Source organism: Papaver somniferum, chromosome 2 (assembly GCF_003573695.1).
Source record: "Papaver somniferum cultivar HN1 chromosome 2, ASM357369v1, whole genome shotgun sequence".
Classification (NCBI taxonomy): Eukaryota; Viridiplantae; Streptophyta; class Magnoliopsida; order Ranunculales; family Papaveraceae; genus Papaver; species Papaver somniferum.
In genome coordinates, this window is record NC_039359.1 from 138,964,704 (window position 1) to 138,989,447 (window position 24,744).

The 24,744-nt window shown below is 36.3% G+C and overlaps 1 protein-coding gene across 1 annotated transcript; it reads right to left on the bottom strand.

Annotated features, from left to right (window-relative positions):
• Positions 1 to 10,546: 10,546 nt before the first annotated feature.
• LOC113354011 (probable pectinesterase 53) lies at positions 10,547 to 15,307 on the bottom strand. Its single transcript, XM_026597466.1, has 5 exons — positions 14,787 to 15,307; positions 14,409 to 14,598; positions 13,642 to 13,848; positions 12,692 to 12,927; positions 10,547 to 10,883 (listed from the first exon to the last, which is right to left on the bottom strand). Exons 1-5 carry the CDS (start codon positions 15,173 to 15,175, stop codon positions 10,736 to 10,738), a joined length of 1,170 nt encoding a protein of 389 aa, XP_026453251.1. The 5' UTR covers positions 15,176 to 15,307; the 3' UTR covers positions 10,547 to 10,735.
• Positions 15,308 to 24,744: the final 9,437 nt, after the last annotated feature.

Consider the following 24,744-nt stretch of genomic DNA (forward strand, 5'->3'; position numbering starts at 1 on the left):
TTTTTAACTGATGGAGATCAAATGATATATATTGTCAGAGCAACCATGTTTAAGTTCAGACTATATCAGTCAATTCTGCATCGTACAGTCAATGGTCAATGTACACTTACCATCTTGATTCTAGGGCTCAAAAATACTGCCCACACTCTACCCTTTAACAAAGTACGTACCTATAGCCCTGCTGGGATATCAAATGATGGGGAGCACTGGACATAGTGGCATGCCACTCTCAAAATAGGTACTTAGAGCAATCACAGTGGGCGATCTTTTTTTTTTTTTTTTTTTTTTTTTTGAGACAAAACTAATTCATTGAAACATATAACATGTTTGATGAAATCAACTTATTATCCCATAACCAATGATTGTATTTAGCTACTCATAACTATGAAGTTCATCATAATTAATAATCAAATGAAAAAGATGAAAACAAAATGAAAACAAATCCTAATCGCCGCTCTCCAATACTCCAAGTAAAAAATACCTGATATCAAGAGGAAGGAGAAAACGTTCCTTTTTGTAGCTTTTCTCTAAACTAAGATCCAAGTCTTCAAAGTCCATCCACTAGTAGTCCACCAAGCCCATACATCCCACATCTACCATTCAGGCCTTAACCAAAGCTCATAAGCCCATTAACGTGCTGAGCTTGTCAGTCTTGTGGAATGACAAGCAACTCCAGCATTAGTAAACAATCCAGCAACACCTTATTACTTGAACCACCAGTTACAGCTCTAAGTACATATAGGTACTTAGAGCAACCACAGTGGGCGATCAAACCCATAAATATGATCTAGCAACGAGACGTAGTGGGACGGACTAAAGAGCAAAAGCCTGACTATAACCAAATCATAGACTATATTTGGTCCGGGACCAAGACCAAACCCAAATATAGTCGAGCGAACTTAAAATGTACGCTTGTTAACGGGCGAACGTATAATGTACGTTTCATGTGGGGCGGTTGTATAGTCCCCGTTCCATGAGTTGTTGTGTATGGATCACCTTATAACTTCGCCTGGCTACTTATCAGTCGTACATTATACGCCCGCATAACATATGGTCTAACACTATATCTCCGCCTGATCATATATAATCCAGTACCGTAGCGTTAGAACACGGACTAAACCCAAATTTTGATCTTTTTTTTGTTCTTTACTCTTTGGTTTTGATCGCACCACTGCAGTTGCTCTTAGTGACCTCGCAATAAGGATTGGAAGTTCAGGTGGGCTAAAACAATAAAACATACTAAAGTTTTTATTTTTCTCGGCTATAATTTTTTTTTTTTCCTCTGAATATGTTATTTTTGAGAAAGAATAAAATTAAAACCAAAAGGCTCTAAGTCTAAGTGTTCCGATCCGCAAAAATTCTGATAAACCATCATTGGAAGGATTTGTATTCTGAAAGAAATTAAAATATGTTCTAGGGTTATGGATCATGTCTCAACGATCCAAGTTCTTCTCCCGTATGTAAGCAGGTGTTACGATCATTATCACACGTGATTCTGCTAACTAAGATTATGTTGTTGAAGATTTGTTACTTGATCTTTGAAAGTAGTTTGCAGTCATTCCTCTTGTATTTAAGTTGTGGTGTTCTGTAATGTCAGGTTTACTAACTGCTTTTATCTATTAAAAAAATTGAGAAAGAATAAAACTGGATGCGTCATAGAAATTTGGAGGTTGCTAGAACATCGCCAACCACTCCAAGTTTTGTTACTAGTGTTACATCATCCATTGAGAAAAACTTTCGTAGGTTTTTGTTATTATTTTACTCCGAAAGATGTGATTATGATCCTAGTTAATAAATTTATACCTTTTTCGTGAATCCGTTTATATCATCCGTACCTTCGAAACCCTGACTTAGGTTTGCGAATTTCAAACCTAAAACGAATTATATGCGTATTTACGAACTACCAAACTGTACGACATATATAATACTTTGCGACTTCATCATCAATATATCATTTTCTATCATATTTTTGACGTTTAAAATTTTATATAAACTAATCTTAGCTCAGTGCCACAAATATACATGTTACATATTGATTATATTGCATATATCATCTGTATAGTACCCGTTTTCAAGTTTTGCATGTTATTTAAAATTCATGAGATGTGGTTTGAATAACCCGACGATTGGAAATTGTCGTTGTACTTGAAAATCTTACTAACCAAAAGCGATTATAAATTAAGGAAAAATTACTACTACGGTGAAGGCGAGAATCACCATTAACGATGAAGGCAAGAAGCACTTACAATGAAGACAATAAAAATAAACCCCAAAAGAACTAAAAACTCAAAGAAAAATAAGAAACCACATTTGGGGATGCTACCACAAATATAACTGGTTAAAGAGGGCTGGAATTTGGCTAAATGGGCCCTTTTTAGGGGTGAAAAAACCATACTGTCTTTTATCATAATAACAATAAAATAACTAAAACTTGAATCATTTTGTATCCCATATTTTCTCTTTTTCTTCATAGTGATGACTTTTCCTCTTCTTCGTAACTTCTTCTTTCTTCCATTACTTTTTTAATTAATCATCGAATCTAAAGAAATTTCGTTAATTAATACTTTCTATAAAAATAAAATTGTGAATGAAATCATCGATTAATATTTTGATTGATTTTTCCGGGTATATATCAAAAAATTAGAATTAGAATTCCAGTTTCAAGGTCTGTTTGCATTGTCTTCATGATGAATTCAATGTCGTTTTTTCTTTTTTTTTTTACATGTCAAGAATTGACATTGTTTTTTTTTATGTCGGCATAGAGACACAAAGTCTATGTTATGAAAATGTCTAGTGTCGGCATTGTCGTGTCAAATTTCATCTATACCGACTGCACGATGAGACAATCGACATTGGGTTAACAAATCATAGCACTGTCTATATTCGCAAATCAGGAATAACTTCCATCTTCTTATATTAAATCTCTCATAAGTAAAATGCAAATATGCTAGTACATATCTATTATCGACCGTGAATCAATATCTCTGTATAGAAATTAAACATTTTCGGCATTGTCGACAATGAACAAATAATGCTTGTGGGATATCTACAATAACACTGAGAGGAATGAGAGAGAGATTGAAACACACACAAATTAAACTCTATATTAATAGAAATCTTCAACATATTTTACAATAGAAAACTAACCTTTATATAGGCAGTAACTCAAAACCCTATAATACTCTCATCATCCAAGTCACACATTTGAACATGTTTAGTATTTTCCTAAAGACTAGGACACTAACAAATAATTATTCAAATTTCCAAATATTCAAATATCAAACAGAATTATCCTAAATCTAATATTTGAATTGTAATTCCAACACCCTCACGTAAATCTAATATTCAAAATTGAGAAGAAGCATATTTGAATTACGAGAGGGTGTTGGAATTACAATAATGCCGACTTTGGTTCAAGGCTATGCCGACTTATAACGTTGTCGTAATATCAAGAGCCAGTAGGCATTGATGGTGAAGATTAACTCTATGCCGACTGCACTATCAACTTTCGACATTGTCATCATCATTTCGACAATGTTGACTGTACCTGGTAAACCGGGGATACCTGATGTCGGTATGGATAAATGATGAAGACAACACCGATTCTTAAGAACATCTCCAATAGAATGTGGAAGATTTATTTTTTAATGACACATAAGATTTTAGACCTTCATTTAAACAAATCCATCTCCCATAGTAGGTACTACAAAACAGGAGGGATGAAATATTAATTTTGAAGGTTTTAAAGAAAGTCTTATTTAGACCTTCACAATGACTTCCATGTCATATTTTTGATTTTTTATAATTAATTAAAATATGATTAAACAGTTAAGATTTCATCACACAAGATTTTTTAAGGGTTAAACCTCTATATTATTGGAGATAGTTTATTAGTTATGGGGTCCTATTTTATTTCTATGTGTAAATCCTCCTTAATAAGGATCTTAATAAAAATTCCACGTAGGATTTTTAACACTCACTATTGGAGATGCTCTAAGAGTTGGCATTGTATTCATCATTCACATATGCCAAGTGGAACTATGTTTCTTCATTTTTTTTTGCGAATCAAAATCCAAAAAGTGACATTTATCCTGATTCAGAATATTTTGTTTCTTCACTTTATCGTCACTAAAATCTATAATTTCTCATAAATTTCCAAAAATCCTCCAAATGCGGTTTCAAAAACAACTTTAAAAAAAAATCTTATAAATAAAACTCTAAAATACTAAAATCTTTGCTCAGATCTAGTCCGCTGAGATTAGATCTGAACAAGCAATGAGGGAGGTTAGGATTGGTTCTTTATTTTTCTTGTGAGAAGAGAGGATTATCGTCTTCATAACTAGGATTATGAATACCATAAATCAGTAAACTTCACATTTTCTTATTAGTTTTTTCTTTTTTGATGTATGCATTTTGTTGATAGGAGATTAGGTTACAATTTGTTGCTGAGCTCATTTACTGTATTTTCCACTAGTTTTTTTTGGATGGGCAAAGAATTATTGTTCTTTTGTTGCACTTCTTGGCTCATAACTTTTTTTTTTCTCTTACAAACATAATCCGATAGATATTGAGTTCCATCCATCAATCAAGAAAATAAAATGTACTTCATTTTAGTCCACGTCTAAACGGGTCTTCAATTTCTAATAAGTCTTGAGATAGCTGGCATACAATGCCATAATCCGGCCAATTCAATAAACAAGTCAGATGCTCCTTGAGTAATTCCTAATACAAAATTTCAAATGTGTTCATTTGGGGAATATTGCCAAATACTAATTAAAGTTCAAAAGTTCCCACTTAAATGAGCCTGTGGTTTTTGTACATAATTGAACTGGCCTAGGTCTTCACACTTTACATAGGCCATAACGAGCATAGATATAGACAGTCTTAAGCAGATATACTGCTGCTTCCGTCACTCTCTCGTACGGACTTCTCAGGACTTTTTAACTCCGGTTGAAGGAAAATTATAGTGCCCTATCGTATACTTTGGGTTAACAGTTATGATTTGCAAACGCATCAATGCTAAAATTGACCTGTTTTGGCCATTAATGCAAAACCGGCCCGCCGTATACCAATTTATGGCTTGTTTAACTACCTTGCATGTTCAGGGATTTGGTGTCATTGATGTGCATGTCCATTTGCTAGCGATACACCAAAGTCCCTGCTAATTGCCCTTGATCCTTTGTGACATTTTTGCTTTCTCTAGTGTCTGGATTAATTTGAATTTGAGGATGCTGACAACCGGATAACTAGGTGTCTTTAGGTAAAGCCGGTATCATTTCTCTTTCAAGTTTAAAAAGAAAAAATTTCCTAAATCTAAAGCTCCTAACATCTCCGCAGATAAACTCATGGAGTTTCATTTTTTATGGGCTTAATTAGAATATCCACCACCACTAAAAACTAATCGTGAAGAAATGCCGAGTGATCTCGCAAAAAACCACGGTGTTATGGAAGATGTTCACGAGTCTGCTATTTGATAATATGCAGTGGTCCTCATTGTGGGTCTGTGCCCCGGTTAAGATGTGGTCGAGCCACATACTCAAAGTATGTGGTCCTTTTCTTTTTTCGACACGTATATAAACTAAAAACCTACCCCTTCCCAATCCCACAAAAAATTCACTTTTTAAGAAAATGTAGGAAGTTCAAAAAGAAAAAAATAGTTAAATATTTGTGTAATAGAATTATTTTGGACTTTATTTTCTACTTTGAGTATGTGGCATGTAGCCGCACCGGTGGGTCTGCAGGTTGCTCTTTGATTTTTAGATTCTACAAGTTATGTCTTCTACTGTTGTCACTCTTTGTATTCTTAGAAATTTCATTGCTTTAGCTTTATTTTTGTTTTTGTGGGTTTTTGCTTTTTGTCGGCGGTATCAGCCCGCATATAAATGCCCGTACACAATTTGTGTGCATTTTAATCTATTCTTTTGAACAATCAAAAAAAAAAAAGTAACCTATGGCATTATGTGTTAATTGTACGTATGACCTTAATTATGGGCAACACAGTTGAAACTTAAAACTCAAACTTCCTCGGAGCAGTAAAATAGTAGTAAGATTGGACTATCTATATTAGTCTCGATGATCAGACAAAATCTGTGAGGTTACAGTTAAGAGTGCTAAGACAGCTTGCATATTTCCTGCGATTCAAAAGAATATTTATTAGGTCGACATAGATGTATTCCTGTACAAAAGTCGTTACCTGTATATATGTTGTACCTCTCACTCAGATTCTCTTCGATCTTCATCTTTATTCTTTACGCTGTATAGAATTCATTGGTCTTGTTTATGTACGGGATGACCACAAAGAAGAAAATAGTATGGGGTTCATTATATTTTATACTATTACTGTTCGGAAATTAAGATATGAATAAATTTAGAAACCTTACACCGTCTTAAATCTTCTTTACCGGACAACAAGAACAAGTGTGTAAATGCTGGTACGATGAGTACGGGGTACGTGACGTACGTCCTAGCATATGTCGATAGACTCGTTACTGCCAATTGTCGTGACAGGTTACATGAAGAATTATCGTCTACTAGTTAATTTGTGAAGTCATTGGCAGCTGATGTTTATGACCGAAGTTCGAAATTCTCTAGTGTTTCTAAGTAGACGCCAATTAAATTGGATGCCCATTCTTCTCGATAGATGTCTAATTTAATGTGGGATAACAGAATATGATTCATCTCATGCAATGAGCATAACTTGGCGAAAAACCCATAAGAGTGTCACGTTTGGGGTCCTAGATATAATGATGTAGAGAGTATGGCATTAAAAGAAAAACAATGCATGTGAATATCCTTGCACGCACACATGATTACCCCAGCTAGCTAGTTTTAATGTGAGACATATAGTCCATATGGAAACCCATACATAATCGAGTTGTCTGAAATCAAACTTTCAAGTCTCTTCTCTCCAAGGGTTTTGGTACTTGGAATAAACGTGAGCTACTGACAATCCCAGCCGGGTACAAAATGCTCCCTACCTTCTATGCAATGAAAATCTTCCGATAAGCTTTTTAATTTCTACCAAAATTTTTTGCCTAATTTTTAAGCTTTTAAAAGAAAAATATGAATATTTTAAAGGGAAATTGAACACCCCACCTCCCACTCGTCTGGAGTAGGTTGAACTGGTGTACACACGCTTTGTTTTTTATAAAAATTAGACTTATGCGAGGACGGACCCAGGAAGGCTAAATTTCCTTGTAAGGCCCGGGCTAGAAGCCTTGGTGGAGTAGAATTTTTTTTTTTTTGGCTTGTGGACTGGGAAGACTACCCGGGGTAAAGCCCCCTTTAGCCCAGCTGTAGGTCCGTCAGTGGACTTATGTAAAGTTTATATAGATATTATCTTCCTAATAAATTTATAATTACTAGTTAAGACTAATTTATTTATGAGAAAACATCAACCATGAAGCGACGCTTCACACTTCTACATACGCATTGCTTCCTAAAAATGAAAAACCCTTCACGCTTTTAATACCTTGCCCTACACGGTGTGCCCTGGCACTTTTGTGTGCAAGACAGAAGAGTATATATGATTTACAAGAATGCTTTATGGGCGCTATAACCTGGTTACCATATTGGCACTCCTGACACGGCTTCCAAAGTAAATCCTTTGGTCATAATGTGGCTAATTATCCTCCGGTACGTACCCTCTACTTTAAAGAAAATAAAGAAAAAAGCTCGAATGCGACCACCTAGCTGCTGGGTGTCCCTTTAACATCTCCAAGGCGAAACAAAGACCACCAAGCTGAGTGTGAGAGTGTCGCTTTTTCTCTTTTTATCGCATCAAAGACTATCACTTCTAAAGAAGTGATCATCTATTCATGCAAAGCGCATCTAGTCACGTCGCTTTGCATGCAGTCCTTGAAATTCCATTATGCATCAAAAACACATCGAGTGTTGCATTTGAGAGAAAGAGACCACACATACCCTCTCACAGGTCACAGCCCTTGCAACTGGATCTCTAAGAAACTGTGGTTCCCTTCTCTCTTTTTCCATCGAGAGAAGTGCATGTAAAACAGAAGTTGATGGCGATGGAGAATTGTATTTGTATGTGCACACTCTCCTCTTCTTCTAGTACTGTTTTCTTTATCCCTGTAGTGTATGGTCACTTTATATATTCCTTATTGGAAAGTGACCTTTACTGTACGTACTTGCTTGATAATGCTGCTGCTGCATTGCTGCTTGCAGGAGCTTGATGATACCCTTACGGCACGAGCCCTTTTAATGTATAAAAGTGGAATTTCTTTGACATTCTAAAACTATGGCTTTACAACCGTATGATTTTTACTTTCACAAATCTCTAGGTTTCTATTCTTGTGTGTGTAGTAGTAAAGAACATTGATCTTGGAATGTGCATAGAACAACCAACAGTCAAAAGCATAGCTAGAATGCTAGATCCCTATACACGACTGTTGTGTCTGGAATGCAATCTTGAGATCTGCGTTTTCAAAGAAACCAAGAGGAGTGTGTCTTACATGATTATTTGCATTTGAAGCAAGGAGTAAACTACACTGTCTAGCTCAAGACTCACGTAACTGATACGCATCCTTTGAGAGAAAAATATTGCTGGGGAGTATAAAATTTGAGACTGGATCTCCCTTGCCTTCAAGGTTATTAGACTTCTAGTTTACATGTTTGGATATGTATTTTCATTTTTTTGAGAAAGGGAAAAAAATTTGTTATATGAACTTCATCAGAGAAATGAAGTATCAAAGTTACAGAAAAGAGCTATAGCCATATGCTATCAACTACAGTTTCCCGGTTACAAATTAAGGTGCTCAACGAATAACCCTAAGACAGCTTACTGACAAGAGACCAATTAAACATTGTACTCCCTCCATTCCCTTTATATGAGTGGATTATGTGAAATCTCTTAGAATAAAAAATAATTTTAATTTCATAAAAATCCATTGTTTTTCCTGTTTTAACCTTTATCATGTTCCAAGTGTTGGAGATATAAATTTGATTGTGATAATATCATATGCTATTTAATTAAGGATACAAGTGGAAAAAACCTTTTTGGAATTAGATTTCCACCCATTGAGCAGGACAATAAAATTTTCAAAACTCCACCTATATATAAGGGACAGGGGGAGTATGTTGCACATATCATATATTCATGATATGTATTTTTGTATTTGAGATTTACCGGAGACTCAAGACCCCCGCAAAGATTACCAAATTCTATAGAAAAAGTACTATTCCGGTAGATTCAATGGTGAGAATTAGTTTGTTTTATATGGATTCGCAACTCCACGCGAAATTCATGAACCCATCTGGCAGACTTGGAATGTCGGGGAATGTTGAATATAATAATAGATATCCTCGCATTTAACCACTAATCAGAAGAAAGAAATGAGGTGACTTTATGCCACCATTCAATTTTAACACACCTGCTAAATTATATTTTAAGTTATTTCTGCTAAGAATTTTTTGGAGACGTGATTTTAGAGTTGATTGTGAAAGTTATGTATCACGTGAGACTAGACTGGTTTCATAGCCGGATTAGATTAACCCCCAAAAAGTTTTCGGAGTTTCTCGGAAAGGTTAATCATTTTTGTTACACTACACCTGGACATAAGTTAACTCACTGTTTTAATTAATACTGCACGGTAACCTTTTTGGTCTAAAGTGCTGTTTTTAACACTAATTAACTTCTATTATACTTTACTTATGTTGGATCCAAAATTCAAACATGGTAACTCAACAAATTTTGGTTTCATCAAAACAATAGATTAATAGATTATAAAACAGGAAACTTTTAGGTCCATAGGTTTTAGACTTGACCATCTTGGATTCTGGTCACTTTTTATAATTCTTTGGCATGATGGGCTGTGATTTTCACAGTATTGTCTGATCAAACATTGGTGGAGTGGGTGACATGAATAATGTGTGTGACCTTATTATGGACCTCACCAAATGGGAGCACATATGTTGTGTAATAATCAAATGAACCCTTTGGTGAAAACATATGTACATTGGTAATCATCAACTAAATCTTAACTTATAATTTCATTTTTACCAATTTTTGATTTGGTAAGTAATTCCTATTCTTCATAATGGATTTTGACATGTGTTAGTAGCTGTAGTAATTTTAGGGGAGCACAAATGTTGTGTAATAATCAAATGAACCATTTGCTAATGATTTTACCCATTTTGGTGAAAACATATGTACATTGGTAATCATCAACTAAATCTTAACTTATAATTTCATTTTTACCAATTTTGATTTGGTAAATAATTCCTAATTCTTCATTATGGGTTTTGACATGGGTAAGTAGTTGTATTAATTTTAGATATGATTAACTACATATGTTTTTGCAATGATTTTTTTTCCCTTTCTCTTTTTCTAATATGTCTATGTTTTTGCAATGATTTTTTTCCCTTTCTCTTTTTCTGATATGTCCGAAGAGTTTTATTCCCAAGCAAATTTGGCTTTGGTTAGTTGAAAAACATTTCCGAGAAAACACGGAGTTAAAATTCTCAAGAAGTGTAACATTCTCTTTTGATTGGTTAAGTAGTTATTATCATGTCTTTCCGCTATTTCAATAATGCCAACGGGGATACAGACTAGGAAATATGGATTTTGGTGGCCTTTTCGGTAAACAAGCACCTCAGCGTTAAAAATCCATCCCTCGTAACATTATTCACCTAAGCTATCATATAAACAGATAAAATCATGTTCTTGCTCTTGTAATTTTTTTTTTCATTATTTGTTTTCAATGTAATGTCTTTTATATTACAATTTAACCCATTCAGAACCATCAATAAAGCTCAATGAAAGAAAAGGCTTGGCTTCTTCAGCAGTCAACTCCCTTGACCATGAAACCCTCCCAGCATAGCTAGCTCCTGGTCCAGTGCATTTGTATTGCCCATAGAACACAGTCCTACACAAAATAATAACTGAGAATCAGAAAAGAATTACATGAAAAGTCAAAAGTTTGCACCAATTTTACCAAATTCTCATACTTACTTGAGGTGGGCTTATTATATTCTAAATTTCTAATTCCCATTGTTGGGCTAGAGGCTAGAGTAACCACATCTTAACCCACTGACAGAAATATTCAGATTCCTCGGGTGACTGTTTGGTGGGAAATCCGAGCTCCCTAATCCATGAATTTCACAATCAACTTAAAGCTACATTCGGGAAAGGATTCCATGAGGTTTCCATTTGGTAGCTAAGCGTAGAACAACTCATTTTGAAAAAAGTTTGGCTAAAGCCATACAGTTTTAAAAATGGGCCTGATTAAGTTACTAGATTTGCAGGATAATGTTGGGTAAACTATTAGTTTCCTTGAGACTAGATTAACCTAAAGACTTTGTTTTCCTGATGAAGATATCTGAGATTGAAATTTCAATGATTTTGAACAAGCTTTGAAAACGCAATAAGGCCAGCAATCGGATGAATTTGTAACAGACTTGACCCTGAAAACAAAGCCACGACTCGGCTCGTGGTGCAGGGTAATGCCTACAGGGAGTAAATTGTTTGAACTCCGGATCTAGTAAACGCGAGGTGATACCACGGCCACTACACTTCCAGGCCACTAGCAAACGTCTTAGTAAGCTTTCAAATCACTTGGAAGTAAAACGTAGTAGTGAGTAGAAGAGAAGAAATGGAAACAAAATAGAGAGCGACTTTCAAAATTTTCAACAACTTAAACCCAGGCCCAACTCTACAGGTGAGTTGGTTAGTTTTCCATTGTCCTACCCGGCCTCCGAGGAAAAACGGGAATTTTTTTTTTTCGTGGAATTCTTTTTGAAACGTGGCTTGATTTAGGTTGAAAATATCATGGATCACTCGACTCAATGCATCTTCGAATCGACGATGATTTTGCCTCGGAATTTTTTCAGGTCAACAAAGATTTGTTACAGTTTTGGGCTTTCACAAACAACTAAAACAAGGATGATTCAGCTCTACCTACCTTGGTGGTTGACACATGTATTCTGCACTACAAGACAGAGTAATAGAATGAATATTAGATTCCTCTCTACCCACCATGAAACCTCCTTTTGGCATATACATAAAGTAATGGATGTTGCTATTCTAGTAAGCCAAGTTGGAACGATATAGGTCGGCACCATCCTATATGAATTTGCCAAAACTCAAAACGTGAGCTTAAGTTATCTTTTGTGGTCCTGTCAAGTTGGAAACCGCAGTAGACTTGCACCCACAATGATTTGGCCAAACCTCGGACTTTAAGCATAGTTTTTGCTTTTGGCCCTTGAATGGCCAAAACTTTATGCCCTTGTGCGTGGACCTAACACACTAACAGATGCCCTTCCTGTTGCCTTTGTTGGTACGATTCCCCTCGAAACAAGGGATACTTTTTTAACAACGTGCTATTGACGTGGTTTTATTCTTCTGCTCTGCAAAGTTGTTTGGTGTTACTGTCTGGAATCATCTATGGGGATTGCTTCTTCATGGTAATTTCTTTTCAAGAATCAGAAATATATTTGTAAAGTTATTCTTACATTAACCAAAAAGAAGATCTCAAAATGTTGCAAAGGACGACTAAGCAGGTAAGCAGGTTCATTTTAAGTCCTTCAAATTTGATGGATCTATGGAGAGTAGTCCATTGATTGATAGCCAGTTGGAAATGATGGATCCTATAGTCTGGAGATAATTCACGGGCCCTAAGTTCTTAACGTATATAAAACGACGGATCGATGAAGGAAATTGGAAGCAAGGACTTACATTTCTCTGTTAGGATCTCCCCAATTGTACCAGCCTTTGGGAATGATAATGTTGTCCATATATGTGTAGGCGAAAATAACAGTGGAGAAGCTGCCCCAAGCTCTGCCTAGGTAAAGTGCTCCTGAACCCGTGACCTTACAGTTGACAAATGAAAACCCTGTATCTTGAAGTAAGCTTTTCCTTCCTTGTGCTGTCAGTGCTCCATAGTTTTGTGCTATTGCATGCACATGACAACCCTGAGCACAAATCAAAAACCACATTCATTTCATTAGTGCCAAATTGGACTGGACCATATGAGCATATGACCCAGACTAGAAAGCTTAGGTCCAAGCCATAGTGTGTGGAACAAAATGTGCAGTATAAAGTAGCAGGGGGAGCCAAGCGCACAACAATAAGCATCAAATTTGGAAGAACTCACTTGGCGGTTTGCCATCAGCACGCTGATGTGACACTTTGATTTATGGCATGGTCATATTATGATTTGTTTAGCTAGTTGCAACAAAGGTCAGTAGAAACATGATGTACCCATTTTCGAACTAAGTTCAAAAATGATTAATGCTGACAAATTTCGAACTCAGATCACTGGTATCATCAGCTAGCAACAATACTACTCAACCAAAGAGGCATCTGCCCCGGTCAACACGATGTGTAGGACAGTGGTGTGGTTGAGGTTCAAATACAGAGCAGTGTGGGTAATGGAATTGAAGATAAGATGGAGTGCCCTAGTATAGAGACACATCCTAAGGGCATTGATTTTAATGAATTATTGAGGGAGGTACAGTAAACTATAGTTATCTTGTGAATGTAGGGTTGGAATTGCACTAAATGCAAAAAAGAGTTCAATTATTTTCTTACTCAAAATGGGAAGAATGGAAAAATATATACCACTCCACTGATTTTTGTACCAAAAAAAGAAAGAAAAGGAAAACAATAAATAATGGAAGAATTACCTCAAATAAAGAAAGAGCATTGCCAAAAATGAAATCCACAGAACCTTCAATGTAACAATCTTTGTAATAATGCCTTCCAAAATGATCATATAATGTATCTTGAGCACCCAAAAATCTACAACCTAGAAAAGCTGCCGTATCTGCTGATATTCTAAATGCCACTGCCTGCACTCCCATCGCTCCTCTTGTTGGTAATGGTGTTGTATTCTGCAACATGCACATTGCACCACATTAAAAGTGAACAGAAGATACCTAAGCAACACTGCAACAGTACAGTGTACAGAGAGTGTAGACTTCGGCAACATAGAAATGACTAGAGAATTTGATTGATGTCTCCGTTTTAACTTTGATTGAGACTAAAATCAAGGCGTGCTCAAAATTGTTATTTGTCAACCAAAAATTATCAACTATTGACTAGTTGGTTTTTATAGTGCAGAATCTTTAAAATCTCCTAGTCCGAGTGCTGACGAATTTCGAATTCAGATCGTTCGTATTATCACTTAACAACTTCACAATTCTTGATCAAGTTCATGGACTGTGAAGTTGAGAAGTGCACTGGGCCACTGTGTTCTTGGCTTTTTCGGTGCCGGTCATCCGTCTTATGCGCCCACATGTTTAATTAGACGGGTCTTCTGACTCGTTAACATGAGTCTATTTCTCAATTATTTGGGCTTGAAAGAATTGCTGTTTTAAGTGATGCAACGGAATTGGAATCACTGGACAACTACAGGTGATGAAATTAGCTAGACTGGAGATAAAAAATTTACCTTGAAAGTGATATTCTTGGCAATGAAATAAGGTGAATTCACAGCAAAAGTTGCAGAACTATAAGTTCCAAGCGGTTGTCCTTTAGAACCAATTGTTTTAGCTGTATCACCCCATTGAACTATAGTTTTATCTGCTCCTGCTCCTTCTATTGTGATAAATGACTTAAATGGCGGTATGTTTACTTTCTCCCTGCAACAATCAAAATCCAGAGTTGAAGATCAAGACAAACAAAAATCCAGAACACAACTAGATTTCTTCATCTGTTTAAATCTTCTGATAATCAAACTGACACCCCAAACATGACAAAACTATGAATGTAGACAAAAACAGAGTAGTTTTCTTTAACTAAAAACAGAGTAAATTTTTGATGAACTTACGTATAAGTTCCTGGTTTGATCTTGATGACAACTCGAACAAGATTAATGAAAGGAAGAGAATCAATAGCAGACTGAATTGTAGTAAAATCACCGGTATTAGGATTTTTACTAACAGTAAGAGTATAAGAAGGAAAAAGTTTGTTAATAGCTGCTTCAAATAATGAATGCCTTAGCCTCCCAACAAAATTCACCCATTTCATAAACTGTTGTGCTGAGAATTCCGTATGGCTCGTGTTAAACGTTGCGGATGTTACCGGAGGCGATGCGGATCTTCGTGTTCGGATTCTCTTGGTATGATTATGTGAATGAGAATGTGATTGAGTTGAATTATGAAGAAGAAGAATGATGAGGAAGATTATACTAACAATGTGCTTATTAAAACTTGACATTGTTGAATGCAGAGTGAAAGAGACTAAGAATGTTAAGGAGAAATGGGTTTGGGGTTCATATCATATGGCATCTATTTATATTGCACACAAGTAGGTGCTGCTGTTAATGGAGAGATGGGTCACGGGATATAATGGTGACATGAGAGAGGGAAGAGATCACAGGCAGACAATTGAAACCACAAAGATGAATCTCTTTATTTCTTTTGTTTGTTTTTCTCTTGTTTTTGGTTCAACTCTTTTTTGGTTGGATTTGGGAAGTTAGTAATTTATTGCATCTGATTTTCATTTCTTCACTGTTGAGTTTTTTGTTGTTACTTGTTTGGTGCCCGTGAGGGTGTCTCTCTATGTTTGGGGTGTGTGGGGTATGAATATATTCGGATCAAGGGTGAAAAATAATGAATATGCAACATCTACTAGTACTGGCTTCATTTTGTTCATCCTCCATTGCAAACTGTACTTATCACGTGGTCAGAACTTTGGTGTAAAATTTGAAAGAACAACTTTTATGGGTAACTCTTCACTTTGGGCATAGGAGCTTGTTTGTTTGCAGCTGACTCGGCGTCTGGATCTGAGTCAACCCCTGACTTGGACCGAGTCACCAGTCAAACCGTTTGTTTTGCATTTTGAGTCAGATCTGACTCGACCTCTGACTCAGACATAACCCCTGATTCGGACCCATTTGAGTCAGGTAATAAAATACGCCTGATTCACGAGACCAAACCACTGACTCAAGATCAGATGAGTCTGATCTGACTCAAAACAAACATATCGAGTCAGATCCAGATGAGTTGGGTGATTTTACTCAGATCCAGATGACTCAGATGAGTCAGGAGTAAACAAACATGGTGTAAGTAACCCTTGTAACATTTCATTATATGCATTTGGGACGGAATTCGTGGATCCGATCCGGCCTACCCGTATTTTTTCCGGTCGGTGTCCAACCTATACATTAATGGACTGGATGCGGGGATACTATGTGGGATTCAACAAATTTTGAATTGGATGCGGATACTGCCTTAAAAATTCATTGGATTATTAACAGTTTCAAGTTTGGCATAACAAAAAGGTGTAGCTTTTTGAGATAATTCAGTTGAGGAATTTAAAATACTAAAATAAAATTAAAATGATTTAGAGAAGAAAATTTAAGAGGAGATTGTTGCAGTGGGTGGAAAAGATAAAGAGGCACAAAGAGAAGGAGATTCTATTCATTAGAGATGATATGTGTTACATGGATACCTCCTTTATATACAATAAGAATAAAGCTATAGATACTATATTGGGTCGCACATTCATGGGCGAAAGCCCTACAACACTCTCCCTTGTGCGGTTCAATAGAATTTCATACTCAGTACTTCACATACATTGTGTAGGTCTTCAAATGTCTTCTCTCCTTGATGACTTATGCCGAAATCAATTTCCTAATTAAAAACTTCGACAAGGAAAAACCCAGTGGGATAAAATCTTGGTATAAATATTCACATGTAGTACTTCACATGTTGTCTCGTACTTTACATGTAGTTCATCACATGCAATACGATCTTCAAAGATCGACGAGTCTAAGTCATTCCCTAATGACGTTGCGTTGGCGCGGAGCTATATCTAGCTAACAAGTTCCCTGAGGATGTAAAATTTAATCGAGTACATTATTATACTAAGTACAACAATGCGTCTATTGTACTTAGATATGGGAATTTCTTCTCCCAACACATCTTCGTCATATTCCCTTGGACGAAATGGTTACTTACTTACATTTGAACCTCGACTAATCATGGGAGTGCTATCAGAATGCATGTCTTTGTTAAACTTCCTGACAACTTTAGACATATGCAAACTGGTGGAATAATATACCACAAGCTGAGTATTCGGTCGAGCTTTCCCCAGATTTTTCATCTCACATTCAGATTTCAAATAGCTTTTAAGGTATCTTATTACATCAAGAGTACCCATCATGTCTGTACCATCGACATAAATAGCTACAATTCCAAATCAGGAACTTTCTTATGAATACGCAAGTAAAAATACCTTACTTGTTTATCCCCTCCAAATCAAATAGTCACTTAATCGGGTATACCACATCTGTATGATTGCTTGAATCTATAAGTGAGCGTTCTATCTAACTGTAAACGCACTCTGCGCTTTAGACCCATTTGATTTGGGCAACAAAAGTCTATCAAGTACTTTTGTAAATATCTTCTATCTCTTGATTCTTTTAGAGATATGTAACAACCACATACATATGCTGCATTTCAAGTCCTTTTGAAATTACCAAGCTAACTAGGTAGCGGAACTCTATAACGTTCATTACAAGAGAAAAATTCCAGGGCTTTGTGAGAAACCTCGCGCCACAAGGCGAGTCTTTGTACTTTAAGACTACTTTCTTCTCATTATGCTTTATGACAAATTAATTATCTATGTCCAATAGGCTTTACATTTGGTTGGTTAGCACTACCACACCAGATACCCGTATATTTACCAAAGAACTAAGTTCTACCTGGATTGTGTAGGCCAAATATGCAATTTATTTGAAATTAATCAAAATAAAGCATGGTTCGATCTCATTGTGCGCTACTTTTGGAGCAACTATTTATAGATTATATCATCATTGTGCACGCATGATCCTTCCATTGACTCATGTGCATTCTCATAATCCGTCAGGATTTCATTATTCTCTAGAATCATTTAAAACTTCGGAGCGTCCTCCAGTATTGATTCATGGACATAGTCAGAGACAATCAAATGAGATGATTTCATTGATGATACAAATTAGGTTGTGCCTTACTCATATACTTCCTTTCTAGGTGAGCATTGATCGAACCTGGTGGTCTCTCCATCTTCTTTTATGGAGCCACGACCTCAACTACACTTCCACCAACACCTTAGTCTATGGTGTATCCCATACCGAGGATTTATAACCTTGCAGGAATATTTGCAGCTGGTATGTGTGATCTAGTCACTTTAGCGATATCAGTGTACATTCTAAAAATCGAATATTCTTTATCACTTCACATTTACATTTGTGAAGTACAAGAATCAATATGATACACACAGTGGGAACACACCATGACAATTCCTGTCGTTCCCTTAGAAAATACTTTTTCTTATCTTCCCCCTAACGACGGGAAGACTGTCTCATTAAAGTGATAACCCGCAAATCTAGCGGTAAGAGATATCCTGCCAAAAGTTATAAAATGCGGATAATTGTTGGGAACTTATTTCCAACATAACTACTTAACAGTTTTGAAGACCCATCATAGTACGACGTGGAGTCGTAATGACACATAAATAGTGAAACCAAAAATGCGTAAGAACACGAATGTCAGGCTTAACTCCAGTTACCAACTGGTACGCAGAAAAGGTTGACTAATATTGGGTTCTAAAAAAAAAATTAAGTAAGATGCGTGTAATATTGCATATCCCCAAAGAAATAAAAGATAGGTTGATACGCATAACCTATTACTTAGGCACCATCGGTAACCTCTGATGATAGCCTTTGCGAAACCATGGGGTATATGATGCTCTGCATTGATCCTATTAAACATGCAATAACCATCAAGTCCTTTTGATGTATACTCTCTAGCATTTACAAGGGGTGGTAAGCTCTTATGTGTATAATATGTGCTATTAGTTTTTCTAACGCAACATTTCTTGGGAACTGTAACTATTCCAAACTGTGAAAGTATCCACCATAGCCACAACTCACTTTAATGGTCCGCATTATGCGTGGATATATTTCTAGATCACCTTGTTTTATTTGTAAAAGTGGGTTGTTTACCATTTGCATCTTAGGATGGTCTCGATCCTGTTTTAGAGAAAACTTTTTAAAATGAGCGATATGCTCTCTTGCTTAAAAGCATAATGGGAGGGAGGACGGGGTTGTGCATCTAGTACTTTAGAAAACACTTATTGAGAGATATGCCGTTACTTTGCATTCTGTCAATCTTTTTCCCGTTGTCTCGTCCACTCAAACACCGTGATGTACGTATGAGTCCTTTCAAAACGAAAAATCATGTCACAACCAAAGTTCCTTTATGGTTAGTGTCAAAGTCTGTATGAGTCAATTTCCAATATTTCATCTTCGGAGTCAATATGGATTAAATAATCCAAATTAATACTATAGTGATTTACATTTCACTAAATTGACTCATTAGTTTCTCTAAAGTATATTTCCTTCCAAATATATTAGAGACTATAAAAGATGCAATCAATTACATTTTCATCACTGTGAGGTTCCACATAATATCCATTTGCATGGATTTCTTTGGAATTTAACAAGGTGTGATTATCTCTCGGTACATGTAGAGATTTTGTGACGTCTTTGTTCTATCTCGAAAACAAATTTTGAGTAGTGCTGCTCTTGATTATCCAATCCTCGTAATCACATTATAAGAAAATAGTTCAACAACTAGTTTAAATACCTTAAGCTGGTGGGAGGGAAACCACTATCTATTAAATAAGTGGTGTGGCATTATTAGTAACAAAAGTGAGATTCAACTCAATTACTTTAGAGTGAATGTATGTTACGTTTCATCCAGATATATCTCAAGTGCTTTAGAGAATTTATGTTTCTTGGGAATGGTGTACTTTTCATTCCATAAGCGTAGATATTGGATCTAGTTCAATTAAAAAGTCAATTGACCAGGCAAAGTTCTTCTTGTCGTTAAAGTTGATGTGAAAATAGGTTGCTACTATGATACACACGTTATATTGTATATACCAACACCTATGACTAGGTGCATTTTTAATTCTTTCATTTATGATGGGAGCTACAACATTTTAGCTGGTCCCATGCTCGGTTGATACTTGTGTATTGGTGTTATTACTACCGAAGACGAAAGTACATCTTTGTCTCATGATACATGTCCCTTTTCACATGCCTTATATGATTCGGTACGTCTGACCTTCATTACTTCGGGGTTAATCCCATTTTCAATTTTGCTATATTTAGCTTAATCTGAGAAATTTTCTTTTCTCAACAGGCCAAGAGAATCTCACAACACATGTCAACCACTTACTTTAGGTTGAATAAATTATTAAATATAGTTCTCTTATTGTTGTACTTCAACATATACTGGTTCGTTAGTATAATGGATGAAATAGAGAAATGAAAATTTTATGACTCATATCACCTTCCACAAAAATTGGAATACATGTGATTTTATTTCCAACGTATCTTTTGAAAATACCGACTCTAAATAATGGTGCTCAAGTATTTCTAAATTTCAAATGAATACATTGGAATCGAGTTGGTACAACCAATTGAACAAAAGACACCATTCAATTAAAGCCAACATCATATTCATGAGAACAAAATAACATTCATACCAAAACTCTTAATGATCGAGACCAACACTCATACTTTAAAATTGACCTTTTATGAATTTATCTTAAGAAAAAAAAAGTATAGAACTAGGCATGTTCTAAAAAATAAATAAATAAGTCCATCAGGTATGCAATGTAAAAAAAAACACATTCCATTAATTACATACCTCGTATGTTGGTTCCCGCTCTAATTACACAGAAATGGCACGGACTTGGTCGTTCACGGCCCAAAAACATAACATAACTGGAAACTGGTCGGAACAGGACATGACGGACTGGACTCGATTGGGTGGACCAGATCGGTGGAACGGGTCGGGTTTTCTCTTTATGACCTATTTTTTGGTATCTTCTCCTCTCTAGTCATTCAGATCGAAACACAAAACAAAGACCAATGGAATCATTATCAGTAGAATCAGATTATTGCCAAGGAGGTGGAGCTTTAACTATTTAATCCAAGAACAGAGGTTTAGATCCAATGACGATGGAGATTTATGAAACTTCATTCGATCCGTTAGAGAAAAGAAAATCATATCAAAACCCAACTTTAGCTCGGTAGAAATCGTGGTTGATAACGTGTTGCAGTGGGTGGGAGAGATAAAGAGGCACAAAGAGAAGGAGATTCTATTCATTAGAGTTGATATGTGTTACATGGATACCTCCTTTATATACAATAAGAATAAAGCCATAGATACTATATTGGGCCGCACATCCATGGGAGAAAGCCCTACAACAAAGACTAAATTTTAGTATGAGTTGAGTGTTTGAAGGGATATGCTATTTATAGGATTAAAAAGCTAGTCATATGAAACTCGACCATTGTCAAAGACTCAAAGAAGATTCAGATGACTCTCGGCCCAAGTTAAGATGACGGTCTCAATCTTTTACGTACGATCAGATCAATCTTCTACAACAAACCATATCCTCATTGCCCAAAACTGAATTTTCCCACACACGTGTGAGCTCGTTCTTATAGGTTTATTTTTTTCTTCTTTCCAACTAATGGTAACGGTCGGAATTTGACTTATCACATTTTGATAATATACTAACTTATTACTTCTGATTCGAAGTTCATTAAATAGTAGGATAATCCAAAAATATAGAAAATTATACCCAACTCAGATCATCGAGTTAGATGTATAAGTCGAGTCTGATGGAAAGAAAATAAACCACTTAGCCGTCCAGTCAGATTCAGACCCCTGATCATCATAAATTAAAGATGGTGTTATTCGTCTCCAAAATGGTCCTATGAGAAAGTTAAACGGATTGTATCCCAAGTAGTACTCTGTGGGATTTAATCGGTGAGTAGTTCGACCACAAGTCAAACTCAATTCCAAGCAAGCTTGTTCCTAAAGTTTAGGAACTTAAGAGCTAAGTTAGGAAAACTTGTTCCCAAAGTTAGGGCTTCTTGAGGGCCAAGTTTGTGTCTCTATATATATGACTAGAATTGTAGGTTTGTGATAATCTAACCAAGAAGAGTGGTAAAACCTTGTGCTTAGGTTTTTGGTCTCTTTAGTAGGGAGGGTCGTGTGCTACCGTGAAGGTCGATATCGTGTGAGAGAAAAACTAGTAGAGAGAGGATTTTTGTGTTCAAGTGTTTAAGGTTTGGGGCTTTGCCCAAAACCAAGTTTCTAGTGTTTCCATGTTTCTCCTCTGTTACTAGCAGATATGAAGAAAGCGTAGAAGAGAAGACCTGAGACTGGTTTGAGGAATGGTTTAGAGAGTTGGTTTCTTCAATGGTGTTCTCGGGTATGTCTTGTTAACTCTTTCTCTTGTCTTGGGTTGTGGAAAGAGCATGTAATGGTCTTTGATCTAATGGAAGTTTTTCTGGTGGTGTTGGCCGTGGATGTAGCCTGTAAAGGTGAACCACATATATCTTGTGTTGTGGTTGTGTGATTTTTTATCTTCTGTCTACTTCTTATTATTTATCCATGTTTGGTTCCAATCACCAATTGCCCTTTGTGATCGTGTGTTCCGCTGCGCTCGGGGTGCCAATTTTCCCAACAATTGGTATCAGAGCCATGGATGGGCGGGTGTGATTGAACTTAGAATTGAATGATGGTTTATTGTTCGGGTGGAGAAATATTTTTTGAAGATAATGTTTCAACCGGTGTTTGCACAAAGATGGATTTGTGATGTAATTTACAAATCAGAGAGGTTCAACTTGGTAGAAGTGTATGTTCTTCGTTTAATTTTATGATGTAGTATGGGATGCAAAATAAAGTCAAATGGGGTGGAATACATATATACTTCTTGAAGAGTGTTAGTAATCATACACTATAAAGAATGGGTTACTAAGTTCGAAGAAAGTATGGGGTCGTGAGATCTCATGTAGAAGCAAGTCCAGCAACGCTTCAAAGTTATGCACGAGATGTTATAGATTTATGTTCTTAAGTCTATGTTAAAGTATTCTTGATGGCTTGCACGTAATATCAAGAGTGTGCCCGATCTCGGAAGCATGTACCACAGTAATAAGGGCATTCACACGGTATATATTCTAAGCGAGTATGTTGGGTGTGATGGTGGTAAAAGTATGTCAGATTGGTGATGGCTTTGATAATCGCTTAAAGGATTAAGCCTGTTAATCACAGTGGAGATGTCTGATGGTTTATTTCAGATACACGATAATCATGACATGTTCTGAAGTATGATAATGATGCTAATTTTTTACTTTCCTTTCAGGATTAGAGTTCAATATGTTGTTAGCTAACTGGTTAGGTGGAGCTAGCGACGATTCTTTTGGATAGTTATCTTGGTGATCAATGGTAGAGTATGTGTAAGGATTCTTTGATGGTGATTAAAGATTTTCATGGTGTTTGTGAAACGTGACTAGTTTCATAAGTGTTCTTCATGAAAAGGATGTTTTGAAGACTTTTATCAACGCAATGGTGTTATGGTCGAAGAGATGGTTCCATGAAGATGGAAGTTCGGGTCTGAGCTTCAAAAGTAATTCTACGAGTATAGAGAGATGGTGAAATTCTCTGGTGGAAGATGGAGGTGATTTCTTGTGATCGTCTCAAGCTTGAAATCATGATCCGAGGTGGAGAATTGTGGGATTTAATCGGTGAATAGTTTGACCACAAGTCAAACTCTATTCTAACCAAGCTTGTTCCTAAAGTTTAGGAACTTAAGATATAAGTTAGGAAAACTTGTTCCCAAAGTTAGGGTTTCTTGAGGGCCAAGTTTGTGTCTCTATATATAGAACTAGAATTGTAGGTTTGTGATAATCTAACCAAGAAGAGTGGTAAAACCTTGTGCTTAGGTTTTTGGTCTCTTTGGTAGGGAGGGTCGTGTGCTACCGTGAATGTCAATATCGGTGTGAGAGAAAAACTTGTAGAGAGAGGATTTTGGTGTTCAAGTGTTTAGGGTTTGGGACTTTTTCCTAAACCAAGTTTCTAGTGTTTCCATGTTTCTCCTCTGTTACTAGCAGATATGAAGAAAGCGTAGAAGAGAAGACCTGAGACTGGTTTGAGGAATGGTTTAGAGAGTTGGTTTCTTCAATGGTGTTCTCGGGTATGTCTTGTTAACTCTTTCTCTTGTCTTGGGTTGCGGAAAGAGCATGTAATGGTCTTTGATCTAATGGAAGTTTTTCTGGTGGTGTTGGCCGTGGATGTAGCCTGTAAAGGTGAACCACATATATCTTGTGTTGTGGTTGTGTGATTTTTTATCTTCTGTCTACTTCTTATTATTTATCCATGTTTGGTTCCAATCACCAATTGCCCTTTGTGATCGTGTGTTCCGCTGCGCTCGGGGTGCCAATTTTCCCAACAATTGGTATCAGAGCCATGGATGGGCGGGTGTGATTGAACTTAGAATTGAATGATGGTTTATTGTTCGGGTGGAGAAATATTTTTTGAAGATAATGTTTCAACCGGTGTTTGCACAAAGATGGATTTGTGATGTAATTTACAAATCAGAGAGGTTCAACTTGGTAGAAGTGTATGTTCTTCGTTTAATTTTATGATGTAGTATGGGATGCAAAATAAAGTCAAATGGGGTGGAATACATATATACTTCTTGAAGAGTGTTAGTAATCATACACTATAAAGAATGGGTTACTAAGTTCGAAGAAAGTATGGGGTCGTGAGATCTCATGTAGAAGCAAGTCCAGCAACGCTTCAAAGTTATGCACGAGATGTTATAGATTTATGTTCTTAAGTCTATGTTAAAGTATTCTTGATGGCTTGCACGTAATATCAAGAGTGTGCCCGATCTCGGAAGCATGTACCACAGTAATAAGGGCATTCACACGG

Excerpts from the sequence above, each read along its gene's own strand:
- LOC113354011 (XM_026597466.1), bottom strand. The coding sequence starts at position 15,175 with ATGTCAAGTTTTAATAAGCACATTGTTAGTATAATCTTCCTCATCATT. Across the intron at positions 12,928-13,641 it reads ATGCTCTTTCTTTATTTGAG|GGTTGTCATGTGCATGCAAT; the intron begins GTAATTCTTCCA and ends ATTTGTGCTCAG. Across the intron at positions 10,884-12,691 it reads GGAGATCCTAACAGAGAAAT|GACTGTGTTCTATGGGCAAT; the intron begins GTAAGTCCTTGC and ends TATTTTGTGTAG.